This window comes from Apis cerana, linkage group LG13 (genome assembly GCF_029169275.1).
Source record: "Apis cerana isolate GH-2021 linkage group LG13, AcerK_1.0, whole genome shotgun sequence".
NCBI classification, from domain to species: Eukaryota; Metazoa; Arthropoda; class Insecta; order Hymenoptera; family Apidae; genus Apis; species Apis cerana.
Genome location: NC_083864.1, coordinates 9720205 through 9734273, shown reverse-complemented (window position 1 = coordinate 9734273; position 14069 = coordinate 9720205). Strand labels below are relative to the sequence as shown.

Here is a 14069-nt window from a genome sequence, read left to right as displayed (position 1 = left end):
AAAAAAAATTTTCATATCATATCGATACAGTTCTCTAGATTCTTTTACCTACGCCAATGCATCGATGCTTGGATACGTAGAAACAATCGTAGAAACGAAAATACGTGTAAAAAGAATAGAATAGACACGGTTCCACTCAAATTGATTCGTTGATAATAACAGGAAAAATACTTTTTAACCTGAACACGTATTCCATAGCAGAACTTTACTATTTATCCATCGTATTATTCATCAGAGACATCGTCAGAATTTCATTCGTTGCATTAAATTTCAACCGCCGCAACAGGCGGGATCAAGGGGATGACAGTCGGGGTAGCTCGGGAGGAAGAAAGAAGGAGGCGAAAGAGAGTGGAAAGAGAGAAAAAGAGAGGGAGAAGTTTGCTGAAAAATGCGAGGGATTGTTCTGGCGACCGTGCCGCAAACATTCCTTTTTTCCCTTACTTCTCCACTCTCTTCTCGTTCCAACCCTTCTCGAAGGCATATCGCGACGCCGTCCAGCGTCGATGTGCCGTGAAAAATTCCGGCTCCCCGGCTGAGTGTCGACGAAAATTTTCTTTTTCCACCGCGTTCGAGGGTGGATGCGGGGGAGGAGGAGGGCGAGGAGGGGAGGAGTGGACGTGGAACCAACGCGTCGAACGATTTTCCGCTGAAGCTGCCGGTTGGCTGCTGAGCGATGTAGTTTCGTTCGCGATTTATTCGCCTCGTGCCTCCCCTCTTGTCAAAGTGAATAATTACGCGGATGCCTCTGGTGGACGTGCGCTACTTTTTGCTTTTTTGTTTTTTTTTTTTTGGAAAGAATCGTGGAAATTTTTTTCTTTTCTTTTCTCTTATCATAACGGTATTTTTGTGGCGATGGTAATATTGATGGACGAGGCTAATAACTGTTGTAATATCATTTTATCGAATTTCGAATCCGAGGGGTATTTATCACGAATCTCATTTTTGACAGATCGAGGATATCGAAATTGATCGAATTATAGATATAATATTCGAACATACCGATAATAATGATTCGTTTCATTTCATTTCATTTATCTTAATAACTTTGATGCTGCTCTAACTGCTGCTATCGTTTGCGATAAGTATGTATAAAGATGTAAAAAAGAAAAAAATATTCATTTTTATCCGCACAAGGGATAAGATTCGAATTCTTTCTCTTAATCCTCGCCGGTACGCAATTATCGAAGAAAGAAAATCCGAGCAATTTCCACAATTACAACGTTTCGTCCTTAAAATTCGCGGGAAGAAATCGCATCTCTAATAACCAATTACCCCGTCCCCCGAAAATCAGAAGCCAGGGTGACCAGGGGCAAAAAATGCAAATGCGATTCGAGGCACGATCGTCGCTGTGGCTCGAGTGAATATCTTCATAACTGCTCTTTCCCTTCTCCAAAAAGGAACCAACTTAAAAAAGCGAGAGAGAGAGAGAGAAAGAAAGAGAATTCTAAAGAAAGAAAAAAAAAGACCGAAAAAGAAGAACGAATTCAGAGTACACGTATCCAGGATAAATCTAGCATTCATACCGGTGCGATATCAACGCGAGGAACGCGTGGAGAATTTCGTTACGACGATCTGGAAGGAAGCTCGAAAGAGAGACAGAAAATATGAAAGAAAAGATGGAGGACGCGAAAGGTTGGCTTCCTTCCACTCCTTTCGAGGAGGTAGATTTATTTTCTCTTTCGTTTTTTCCTCTTTCCTCTTTTCTTTCTTTCTTTCTTTCTTTCCTTCGTGCATTCCCGACAGAGAGAGAGAGAGAGAGAGGAGAAGATTAATGAATATTCAGAAGCGGAGCAGAGGTGAAGTCAGTCGGCGGCAGGTTGATTCGACGAAAAAAATAGAGCTCTTCCCGTTGGAGAGAAGCGGGAAAGCGTCAGAAGTATAAAGGAAGATAAAGGATGAAGGACAGAGGGAAACCGGTGTTCCAGGGAATTCCACCCCGGCGAAAATATCCTGGCATTAACTCGATTAATTTGCCAGGGACTTTTTTAATATTCATCCGAGTCGAGCTCGAGAGAGTCGGACGTAGCCCTCGAACGCGGTGCCCTTTTCATGCCACGGAATTATTTTCGTCCCCGCGATTGTTGATTCTGCCGCGTTTCCCTCCTCTTTAATCCTTATTCGGCTCGTGTGCCTCGCGGGATTGTGGAGGAATCGGGATGAAAGGGATCAGAAATGACGGTTGCTCCTTAAAGATGGGAGACGGGGGACTTGAGCGAGATTGTGCGCTTGTGGAGATTTTTAGAACGATTTTTCTATTATTGGATACATTTTTGGCGTGGATAAAGGGTTTGGCCGGTGGTCAGTGGTATTAGATATCGCGAAATTTATATTAATATCGGGGATACGTGGGACGGAATTTTTATCGAATTCGATCCCGTGCTAACTTCGAATCCTTCCTCGAACGAAATAAAATGGAATTTTTGCTCTCTCGTTTTAAAAATAGCAGAGAGGAGTTACACGTTCGTTAAAGTTTTATTTAAAAACACTGATCTGAATTTTGATACCAATTTTACACGGAGTCACGTAAAAATCTCGAAAACTCCAGAGCTATTCTCGAGGAGCGGGCGTTGCTCGTTTATCGTGAAATTTTCGAAATGCCTAAAATTCATCGCAACTATTCTAAACTAACACCTGGAACTCGAAATATTCCAAGTTTTATATATATATATATGTATACAGAAACGAAAGGGCAGATGATGTATCCTCGGTTACTCGACTAGGTATTCGTAACAAACCATGAAACCTCCTTTTCTCCCTCTCCTTTTCCCCCCTCCTTCGCTTAATTCCTTCCTCTCACCTCCCTCGAAAATTACCAGCTGGAATTTCCATGGTATCGCTGATCGTCGATCTTTGACAACGACGAACAGACCGTGATAACAGTTTGCCCTGTAGGAGGAATCGTCGAAAGGGTTTCTCGAACGAAGATTAGTTTGGGAGGGGTCGTAGAAATTGGTCGTGGCGAATTCGTGGCTGACCGTATCGTACGGTTTCCTCGAAATAATTCTGATATTCTCTCTTCCTCTTTCTCTTTCTCTCTCTCTTTCTCTCTCTCTCTCCATTATACAATTATACGATATATTCTCGATCGTGAAATTTTAAAAAGGACAAATGAATATCAGTTTCATCTCGAACGAATCGATCAATTCGAATGAAAATTGGAAATTCGAATTACGACGAGGGTTAAGATAGCAGTTAAGGATCCTTTAACGAGTTCCTTCGAGTAAAGCGGCCGAGAAATGAAAATTGAAGATGGAATGAATGGCGGGCGAAGGAAAATGGCAAACAGACTCCTCGGTGGAGGATTTCCACGTAGGTTGTCGTCATTAAAATCCCGGCATTCGGGAGGAAAGTTGGAAGTTCAGGTTAGTTTCGTGCGGAGTTTAATTAGCGACTCCACACGGCTCAGTCTTCCTGGCGGGCAATCTATCTGCTATCGCGTCCAATATCGCGCCACCCACCGCCATCATTGGCCGACTAATTAAACAAATATGGGACGCGAAGGGGGGAGGAGGGGCATGTGTGACCCTTTCGAATCGCCGAGCAGTTCTCCGCTGTTGACAAATTCCGTTTACCAAAAAGGAGGACGAATTTCTATCGATTTGCACAGTTTGCACACCCGTATATCTAGCTTCTTCCAAGTTTCGATACATCTGCACAGAGAGAATATATAGCAATTATTTAGAATACTAATTGGTATTTAAAGATTAAAAATTTCTCTCGTGAGAAACAATTCTCTGGCTTGTTCATCTTTCAGCCATTTTCCTTTTAATGGGGTTGGAAATCGCTTTTCCGTTCCTATTTTTCGAAGTTAGGTCGAAAAGTCAGGTGTCGGTCAAGGTAAAAAGCTCGTCGAAGCTTTAAACCCTCCCACTTTTCTCCTTTTCTCTATCCTCGTCTCTGATTGCTCTCTAAAAGACAATCGTTCGGGCCGTCAGCTCTTTCCTTTTGAGGAAATTTTGCTGGGTTTAAAGCGCGACACTCGGGTTGGCGTGACTTTCGATGTTTAGCCGGGGAAAGTTCGAGGCCGATTCCCCTCCCTGCCACGCGAACTCGGGAATCCAGGAGTTGGAACAATGCAATTCCAACGAGCGCTTCGTTTCGTTCTTGGGACAATTTGAGAAACTTTCACGGGTGCAAGCGTTGCCCGCTTCTTTTTCTCTTCCTCGTTTTCCGTTTTCTTCGCCTCCCTCGAGATGGCGAAGAACTCTTTGCAAAAGATAAGTTGGCCATCGATGGTAGTTAAAGTAGCCTATCAGGAGTTGCATTTTAAAACAGAAAAAAGAAATACAACATTCGCCTCGATCAGATAAAATTCAAAAAAAAAGAAACCTATAATACACTCGAGAAACACATATGAAAATCTCCTCCAATTCTTCCACAAACTCTTCGATGAGCCTCGATAATTCCTAGCTCGTACCTCCCCGCGTCATTCGAAGCGTTCCTCTCGATCTAGGCCAACGCAGAAAGAGAGAAGGAGAGACGAGAAAGAAACTCGTATAAAGAAGAAAGAGACGGAAAAGAAATCGTCAAATAAAAGAGAAGAAAAGGAAAGATTAAATGGCAGCGGCCAACATTGTCGCCAACTTTTCTCCCTTTCCCTTACATCCAAGCCTTCTCTCTTACCTAAATCCTTCTCTCTCTCTCTCTCTCTCTCTCTCTTTTCCGTCTCCTTTCCCCCCTCTCGACCGGTTATACATGCACGAGCTCGTAATAATATAGATGACTCCAATGCGATTAGGAACGCAAGCTCGCCGAGAATGGTCCTTCAGAGGTGCTTACCAGGCGTTCACCGTCTCTGTTCCGCTCTTACCGGCTCGCTTGCAATATTCGAGCCTGCTAGAAGCGTCCTTTCACCCTCTCCTCCTCCTCCTAATCCCCTACCCCCTACGTGCACTTGCCTTCCGCGTCATCCGCCGGGCTAAAGGACTCCCGAGCCGAGAGTATCTGCCTACTTAACACAGGCACCGTGCATACATTTTTAATCGGCTCCACGATAATGCCTTGACATCTTCGCGTTCATCGATCCGTGCTGAGATTCGAGGAGAGGGAGAGAGAGAGAGAGAGGAGGAGGAGGAGGATCCTGCGCTTTGTTTCAGGTGTCTCTTCTCGTTTGTTTGTTTAACCGTTTGGGATGGAATGGCGAAGCGAGTTGAGAAAGGAGTTTGGTTTGGGTTTTGGTTTCGAGATTTCGTTCGTTTCGAGGATTGAGGGAGAAGTTTCTTCCAGATTGGTGTTTCTATGATGTAATTTTTTTAAGAGTAAAATTGGAAAGATTTGTGCGCTTTTGTTAAGTTTGGATGTAGAATTGTAATTTAATTTTCTTTTTTTTTTTGGAATAATAAATGTGGAGAAGAAATTGTTTGTAGGAGGAGAAATATTTACTTTTTTTATAAATAAGAGAATTATTTGAAGTGATTGTTGTTGTCGTTTCACAAAGTATTGCGAATACGCTTGGTGGTTATTAACTCAATTTTCTGTATTCTGTAATTGTCACGATTTAAAATCATCGTATTCCAGGAACGATATCAATTCGTTGATTTATATTCGTCCGATTCGTGTAAATCAGATTTAATAACGTTCGATGATTAATAATTAAACGTGCAAATAAATTAATAACACAAAATAAGGTGATTAATCAATCGTTTATTGTTAAATATTTTTAATTTTGAATATTTAATGCATGTTATTCAATATACAATTATTACTTTTAATAAAGATTCTGTTTTAATAAAGATATGAAAATTAGTTTTGATTTTGTTAAATTCTTTTTTTTTTATCGACATTTCTCGTGCTTTCTCGGTTCCTTTCTCTTATTTTTTTTTTTTCGTGGTATTTTCCTTATCAACTTTTTTTTTTCCAATTTTTCCCCCTTCTCTACAATTCGTTTCACTTTCAGTCTTTCCCTTTCCACCCTTTGTGTAAGCTAGACATAGTACACGTTTAATTTCCGCCCTCTCGACTCAACTGCACGATTAAAGATCGCAAAAACGCGCGAAAGGGGGCTGGTAAACGATAATGGCGAGTGTATCTTATAATTCCGCGAGAATGAACGAACTCGAATTTTGTTGGCTGGATTCTACTATCTCTTTCTTGCACGTTCTTGTAATCGTTTCAAACTCGTAGACGTTGTAATTATTAAATTACCATTTAATTTAAAATGAAAGTTTAATTTCTTGTTAATTAAATATTTAATGGTAATACATGTTGCAAATTAAACCATAATTTTTCTACGTTACAAAATGAATAATATGCTAACGAATAATAATACGAAAAATTTTAAATATCGTACATTCATTACTTTTCTTTTCTCTTTTTTTTTTTTTTCATTTCTAATTATATTCAAAAACGCAAGGACGCAAATCTGATTGTACAATGTGTAATTAATATAGTAGTGTAGAATCATTGGAGCTATAGAAGTGCAGAACTGCAATCCTGAAACAGGATAGAATTACGCGGGTAGGGGAAGCTTTCCCCGAGGGGAAAGTCAGTTTTAATACTTTGAAGGGTTTAGCATAACACCGCAAACAGAAGATTAACGCAATATTACTTAACGTATATAATCGAGTCACTTTCTCATTCGAACTTGCGATACTCGAAGAAGTTCGTCACTTAACGAGTACTTAAGCAATTATTATATCATTCGATCACGAACGGGTCTGTTAAAACTTACTAATTTTACTTTCACAAATGACTTTCGAGAGAATTTCTCTTCTAATCATCGTAACCGTGCAAAGTTATCACCTTAAAAATTTCAAAATCTTCAAAATGAAAAAATCTATCTGTATCGATAAAAAATTTCCTCAACTCTCGATATATAACATAAATCGAATAACATATTTACGGTTATAAACGTTTCACAAGCCATTATGTCAAAGTTTAGAATATAGGAAGTCGAGTAAGACGTAATCACGAATTTCGACGTATCACGAGGCGCGCGCAACAATTATTATTATCGTGCGCGTTCTCTCAGAGCACACCTGCACTCGTAGAATTTAACGTAAACTCGAGACATTTTGTCTCGAGGGCATGGACGTTAAATTTCTTTAATCTTGGGAAGTAACGCGCGAAGAGTTTGCCGCACGCGGACGTGGGATCCTTCGTTTCGCTAAGTTGGTAACAATTAGTAGTTAGTAAGCCCCAAGAGCGGGGTCGTATTCTCTCTGGCAGCAACGATTATTGCAAGCCTGGAAATGGTACTAACGATGCGTACGCAAACTTTACATTTATCGTTATTGTGCTCCGTCAACCACTCGCGCCAGCTGTTCTACACTTCCGTAGCCACTCTTTCCTTTTGTCCCTGATACTGCTGTCGTTCTTTTTTCCCTTCCATTTTTTTTCTCTTTTCTTCTCTTCGCGGATTTTTCTCTATCTCCTTACCTTCTTAGCTTTAATGGTTCCGTCACGTTTTCTTTGTATCGTACCCTCTTTTGTTTTCTTTTCTCTCTTTCTTTCTTTTTAATTTTATAGTTACTACATGATTTCTTTTGTTTTTTAGCATTCACGATGCTTTATGGTCGAGGTAATTCTTTTTTTTCGGTATCTTTCTCTCTAATTGGTTTTAAAATGTGATATCCAACTCAATCGACTCGCGTCTACGATTCTGATTTTATAATTAAGATTATTCTAATTTACATTTCTAATTTATTCTAAAAAATAATATATAATAATTAAAACATATTAATTTGATAAACAATGATAAACAATGTACTAAGGATAGAATTATAGTGATGAAAAAAAATCTAAATAAAACTAATAATTAAAACTTATTAATTTGATAAATAATGATAAACATGATGTACTAAGGATAGAATTATAGCAATGAAAAGAATCTACAGTAAGAGAAAAGTCGCATAGAAATACCAAAAGTACTAAAACGAAGACAAAACTCATTTCATATTATGGGAAGAGCGGTGACTCACTTCCTCCGCTAAGATGGTTATATCTTATATTGCAAATATTGCTAACGAGAATCGCGTTCGTGCTCGGAGCCGCCTAGCGGCATAATCGGTACTATGGTGTGGTTGTTCAGGTTACAATTAAATATAATCCCTCCTCTGTGTTTTAGAATTTTAATCTTTATATCAGAATATTTTTTTATATAATTATTTATGTTAATACATCGAAAAAATTAAATCGTCTTTGTTAAAAATATTAATTCAATTCAAACATATCGTAAAATATAGAAGCATTTTTAGCAATGGTAATATATATTAAATGTTAAAAAATATTATATTCGAACATTACTTCCGATACACGAATTTTTTAGTTTCTGTAAATTTTTATAAGTCGATAATATGTAGTTTAAATAGGAACAGCGTTATTAAATATTATTCTTGCACACAAATGGAAAAAAATAAATAGGAACATTTTTCGTACAAAGTTCGAAGCCAGGTAGAATTATCTCTGTAAATATTAATATATTATTACATAAAAATGTTTATCATTTTTATACTATCATACAAATATTGTCTTAATTGTCTTGTTCCTTCTTTCACCATTAAACAACGTAATAAACTTTTATTACATCGATTTATTATAATTCTGATAAAAGTTATTTCCAAAATTAAAAAAATTAGAAATAATGATAACAACAATATATCTGATTCGATTAATCCCTTTTATCAATTTTTTATTTTTATTTTTTTTAATTATTTTACAGGATCTTTATATTTTTCAAGACTTACAACCACATTCTCTGAAGTTTCACCAGCAACGGTAAGTGCTAAAACCAATTTCCCAAATTCTTTTTAAAAGAATCTCTCACAGAGATCGTTCTACCTGGTACATTACCGAGTTAACCCGACAAGCTGGTTATTAACCCTTTCACAGTACAGTACAAGAGAAACTTAGGCAACTCATCAAATACAATATTATGATTCTCCTCATCGTATTATAATTAACATTATATAACGTTTTAATCCCATAATGTAACTATTCTTAAACTTATCAAACATGAAAGAATAATTTAATAAACTGCAATTATTTCTACGACAAATTACATCTTTCTTCGATCAGCTTTAAAATAAATTAATTCATATATATTCATTACTATACCGTGAAAGAATTAAATTAAAATGTTGCACCAACGTTTCGACTCTCTCATTATCATATATCAACAAATAATTTTTCGGTTGTCTTTAGTAACACCATTCTTAAATCCCCTGAAATCGATCTCCAGCCTGAAGTGTGATGAAACTCGAGGCTGGAGGTCTTCAAACACAGAAATCCCGCGGAATATCGAAGTAGGGATGAAAGAAGTCGAGGGAAACGTCAGTTTTTTTGCGGTTTTATCATCCGACTGGCCGGGGGTGGTAATTTGTTGAAGCCCGCGTTGTCGAAGACCGGAAGTAGGTCCCTGACTCTTTGTCCAGCGCCGATGGCTGCCAACTCGAGCCATCTGAAACGATGGCGGGCTTTGAAAAATGAACAGCTTTCTATCCCTATTCTTGTTACTCGTTCGAACAGCAAACGTACTGTTTTCGTGCTAGGAATTGCGATGTGTAAATTGGACTATTGAGTGGCTTTATTTCGGCTTTAATGAATTAGTGTGTCGTGCTTGTTTATGTGCTATGTTTAAGAAAAAGCTAGATCTTTAATAGAAATTAAAAACGGAGGTTAGGTTAAGTTACATTGGATTAAAGGTTAAATTAAAGCAAAAAAGTCTTAAATATATCCTAAAAGAGATTTAAATAAATTTAAAAGAACAATTTTACAAACTTTAAGTCTTAATTCATTAAATCAAACAATGCTAGGAATAAAGGGATCTAATTTTCTTATCACCTCTTTCTAATCCTCTTCTATCGAAACATTGCAACAATCAAAAACTGGCCTATCCAATCCACGAATAACAAAAGAGAGAGAGAAAAACAAAGAGATTAAAAAAAATTGTAATATATATATATATATATATTTCAAAGGGTAATTTATTATTCTCGAACAATCGAATCAATCGTCCCACCGAGCAACGTAATCAACATTAAAATCCTCTCACCAATTAAACCGAGCTTGATGCATGGAAATGGCAGACGTTGATCCGTGAAACGTCAATTATCGACTCTGGTGCGTTCCATCAAAGACGACAATACTTGGAAGCTGGCGTTGTTCAGCGAGTTTAGCCCGTTTATCGGGCCACGGGATTATTAGCACGGTGGGAAAATAGGGGACCGTATCGGCCGGAATGGAACACGCGTCGCGCTTATGGAATCATAAAAGCCGCGCTTTACCTATTCAATTGTGAACCACGTAAATTGGAAACGACGAAAATACCGCGGCATCGAAATCTGCGCTTGTTTCCACCCTGAAAAGCGACAAAGCAGCGTATCGCGCCGGGGAACGGACAGCTCCAAGTCTAAACTCGGCCCGTACCGTCGAAATTTAACTCTTTTCAACCCGAGTGTTTACATGGGAACAATAATAATACAACTCTGTGTGATTTCGCGTTTCATAAATTTCGACCGATTTCAAATTTTCAAGAATTGAATTTCTGTCTCCCCATATTTTAATCCGATACTTATTCATTCCTTAATTTTTTCACCTTCTCCACTTTACGCATCCAGAAATTCGGACAAAAATCCGTTAATTCGTTGGTCAATCCGAAACTAATAATATTTCATATAATCCAAAAAAAAGAAAGACAGAAAAATGTCAGATACAAATTGAAAATAGCATAGAGAGAGAAAGAGAGAGAAAGATGGGCAGATATCATTTGCAGGGAGGGGGGTTAACACGCAACGGGTCAAATAGCCAATTAAAAGTACCGACGCAAAAATAAAAGTTGACCAGGGAGGAGGAGGAGGAGGAGGAGGAGGAGCGGGAATAGGGGATGTAAATCGGCGAACCCGATAAATTGAAATTGATTTCAACAGGGGTGGGAGGGATGAACGGTATCGGGGGCATATGCAAGCGCGCACATTCGTTTCCCACCTGTTGTTTTTGTATTTGGCCAGGGGTTGAGCAGCCGGATGGGGCGTTTCGGTGGGGAAATATGTGGCCCCATAAAAATCCAGACCACGGCTGAGCAACGTCGAGGTCTCCTCCACGCTGGCCAGGGTCACCCTTATAACGGGTGGCCCGGTATAAATCGTCGCAGGCTCGTTCTGGTTGTGGGCCTCGCTTTTCAACTTGTCGTTGATCGCTTTCACTAATTCACAAAGCAGACACCGGGTCACCGGGCGAGCGGTTAGGGAGATGAGAGGGGGGGAAGGGGAATTAATTCGATTCGGGGACGCGATCGTGGCTAACGGGTGGAATTAATGGAACTAATTGCGTTTAAGCTCGCGATTTTCGTCCCGTTGAATGGAAAGATGATTCCTTTCTCGTATTTTTCTTCTTTTTCTTTTTTTTATTTTTTTCTTTTTTTCATCGAGTCGAATATCGTAAGTATTTATGTACTCGTCAAGGAAAGTTGCGAAAATGATAATTTTAATCGATTGTAATTGTTATTACGAGGAATTAATTGCATTTAAGCTCGCGATTTTTGTGCCGTTAAATGGAAAGATGATTCCTTTCTCGTATTTTCCTTCTTTTCCTTTTTTTTTTTTTTCATAGAATCGAATATCGTAAATATTTATGTACAGTCTCGTTAAAGAAGATTTATTGAAAAAATTTTTTACCAGATAGAGGAACAAGTAACGTCCTTACTCGAATCGAAAATTTTTAATTCACGTTTTTATAAATGTATTCTCTCCACTAATTTTTCCAACAAAAGTTGCGAAAATGATAATTTCAATCGATTAATTGTTATTATTGCATATTGCATACATGTACATTCGAATGTAAACATACGTACAAACAAAATAGTATTGTTTCGATGATAAATCATTAAACCGTAATAATAATAATAATAATAATAATAATAATCGTTAATACGAAAACGGATAAATATGATTGGAATATGACGGTATTGCGATTCATTATCGAACTTACTCGATGTTTACATTACTTATAAATGCACGAGACGCGGCCAATTTGGTCAATCTTTAAACATCGTCTCATCGCACTATCGAGAAATAAATACTTACGGACGGTGGCCGTGTTGAGAGGTAGCCGCGTCACTTCGACTATGGACCGGTACTTGTAAAGAGCGTGCCTAATATCCTCTTCGGGTAATTCTTCGGGTACGTCCAGAACGTAGACGGTGAATGTCTTAGCCGGTCTGCAAGGTATGGCGACCTGGCGTTCATGAATACGAAACGTCGTATTTAGAGGAGAGGGGGGTATTCTGAAGAGAGTGGGTTCGCTTTGTATACCGAAAGATAAGTACCTTCTTGTAGAACCGTGCCCCCGTGACTTTGTGGAACCCCTTTTTATAGACCGCCTGAAAATCCTCGATGTTGCTGAACTTGAAGAGTATACCGGTAGCCGTCTTCGTCAGGGAGAACATTCCGCTGAGGGGAAACCACATTTTATATTTTATTTCCTAGTATTTTATCTTCTTTTTTTTTTTTTTTTTGAGTTAAGTTTTCCTTTGAGCTTGCTTAAGTCACGACATTTGTACAATACATTGATGTGATGCGTATATATATTCGTTTAACATTCGCGCGATCGTGCTTGATTTTCGTGAGCAAATTGTATTTCAAAAGACAATTTAATGGATAATGGTTAAATTTAATAAGTTAGCTGGTTCATGGTCATTCATTAAAATTGGGAACGAGAATTTCAATTAAATCGTCGTCACACTTGCTTGTCCTGTGTTTAGAATTAATGAGAGGCCTCTCCTCTGTCTTGTATCTGTTATGATTTGTGTATACTGAATCATTAGAGATAGATTCAAGGGGAACAATGCGTCATTTTGAGGACACCGAGTTTGAAAAAAAAAAAAAAGAAACGAAAATTTATTGTGATTGTGATTTAGGTGTTTATCAATATTATCTGATAAATTAATTGAAATTTTATTGGAAAAGTAATTTATTAAATTTTAAAAAAAATTTTAAAAAAGTAATTTATTAAATGTGAAATTCGTTCAATATAGTTCGATTAATTTGTTAAAAATTGTAATAATTTTTGCACTGCAAAATTAATTATACATACAAACTTGAATATTGAAAATAAGTAATTTAATTTAATACGATGAAATTAAATCCTTTCTTGATGGATGTAATCTTTATTAAAAATCCGTAAGATTATTAAACTACGAAAACTTTAATACGAACAATTTAAGAATTTAATAAATTAAAAGACAGTGAGTAAATTAAAAATCTCGAAAATCTTCGATTTAAAAAATTTCTGAAAAACTTCGTGCTCTCAAAAATTTCTATCGCAAGAAGAGTTTAATTTAAAAAGTTGCTTGAACTCAAAAAATCCTTGATTTAAAAACTTTTGAAAAATAAGCCAAATATAATTTTTGCGTTAAAACGTTTTAATGAAACGAGAAAAATCCAACGAAAAGATTAAATAAGATTAAATATCGACACGCAAATATCCTTATTATGATGAATATTATTATGATATGAAGAATTTTGAAAAAAAAAAGAATCTTCCTCCTTCATCTTACCGAAAATTCATCTTCTCGCAAATGGTGGCAGCTTTTTCGATGCTGAGCTCGTGGCTGGGGGTCAACAGGAAGGCGCCCTTCGTGAGAAAATCGGTCTCGCTGATCTCGGAATCCGTGTCCTGATCCTGCCAATCGGCCGATGCACGCCGATCACTCTCCTGATTCAATCGTAGCAACGAGCTACTTTTCGACGTGGACATGTCGTTTTCGCACGTGGCACTGACATCCTGACCCCTCTGTGACATCTTTTATAGGAAACGCGATAGGTGGGATAGGTTTCGAAGATCGAAGGCAACTCGTTACGGGAGATCGACTCCTCGCAAGACACGCACTCGACGCATTGTCGGACAGTTACGCATCGATACGCTCCTTTTATATCTAATCGTCGATCTTCCCTGCCCACGATCTGCTTCTTCTTCGATCGAGATGGTCGTTGAAAAAAAAAAGTAAGGTTAGGTTGAATTGTGGAGAAGTTCGATGGATAATCGAGAGGTTTTTTTCCTTTCTTTTTTTCTTTTTTCCCTTTCTTTCGAAGGGGAATGGATCCGATGAAAAATTCACAAGGTGGTCGAAGCTT

At 37.9% G+C, this 14069-nt stretch overlaps 1 protein-coding gene and 1 long non-coding RNA gene across 2 annotated transcripts in view; one reads left to right on the top strand and one right to left on the bottom strand.

The window, feature by feature from the left end:
* The window catches only part of LOC133667205 (uncharacterized), a 43694-nt gene extending 34955 nt beyond the window's left edge, over positions 1-8739 (top strand). Inside the window, exon 3 of the long non-coding RNA XR_009832471.1 lies at positions 8660-8739. This is a non-coding gene — a long non-coding RNA (uncharacterized LOC133667205). The remainder of the gene's footprint in view (positions 1-8659) is intronic.
* Positions 8056-13849, bottom strand: LOC108003983 (uncharacterized). The gene is made up of 5 exons (XM_017066582.3): positions 13493-13849; positions 12263-12386; positions 12021-12171; positions 10924-11140; positions 8056-9397 (listed from the first exon to the last, which is right to left on the bottom strand). Exons 1-5 carry the CDS (start codon positions 13735-13737, stop codon positions 9271-9273), a joined length of 864 nt encoding a protein of 287 aa, XP_016922071.1. The 5' UTR covers positions 13738-13849; the 3' UTR covers positions 8056-9270.
* Positions 13850-14069: the final 220 nt, after the last annotated feature.

Excerpts from the sequence above, each read along its gene's own strand:
- LOC108003983 (XM_017066582.3), bottom strand. The coding sequence starts at position 13,737 with ATGTCACAGAGGGGTCAGGATGTCAGTGCCACGTGCGAAAACGACATG. Across the intron at positions 12,387-13,492 it reads TGCGAGAAGATGAATTTTCG|CGGAATGTTCTCCCTGACGA; the intron begins GTAAGATGAAGG and ends GTTTCCCCTCAG. Across the intron at positions 9,398-10,923 it reads GCCAAATACAAAAACAACAG|ATGGCTCGAGTTGGCAGCCA; the intron begins GTGGGAAACGAA and ends CCATCGTTTCAG.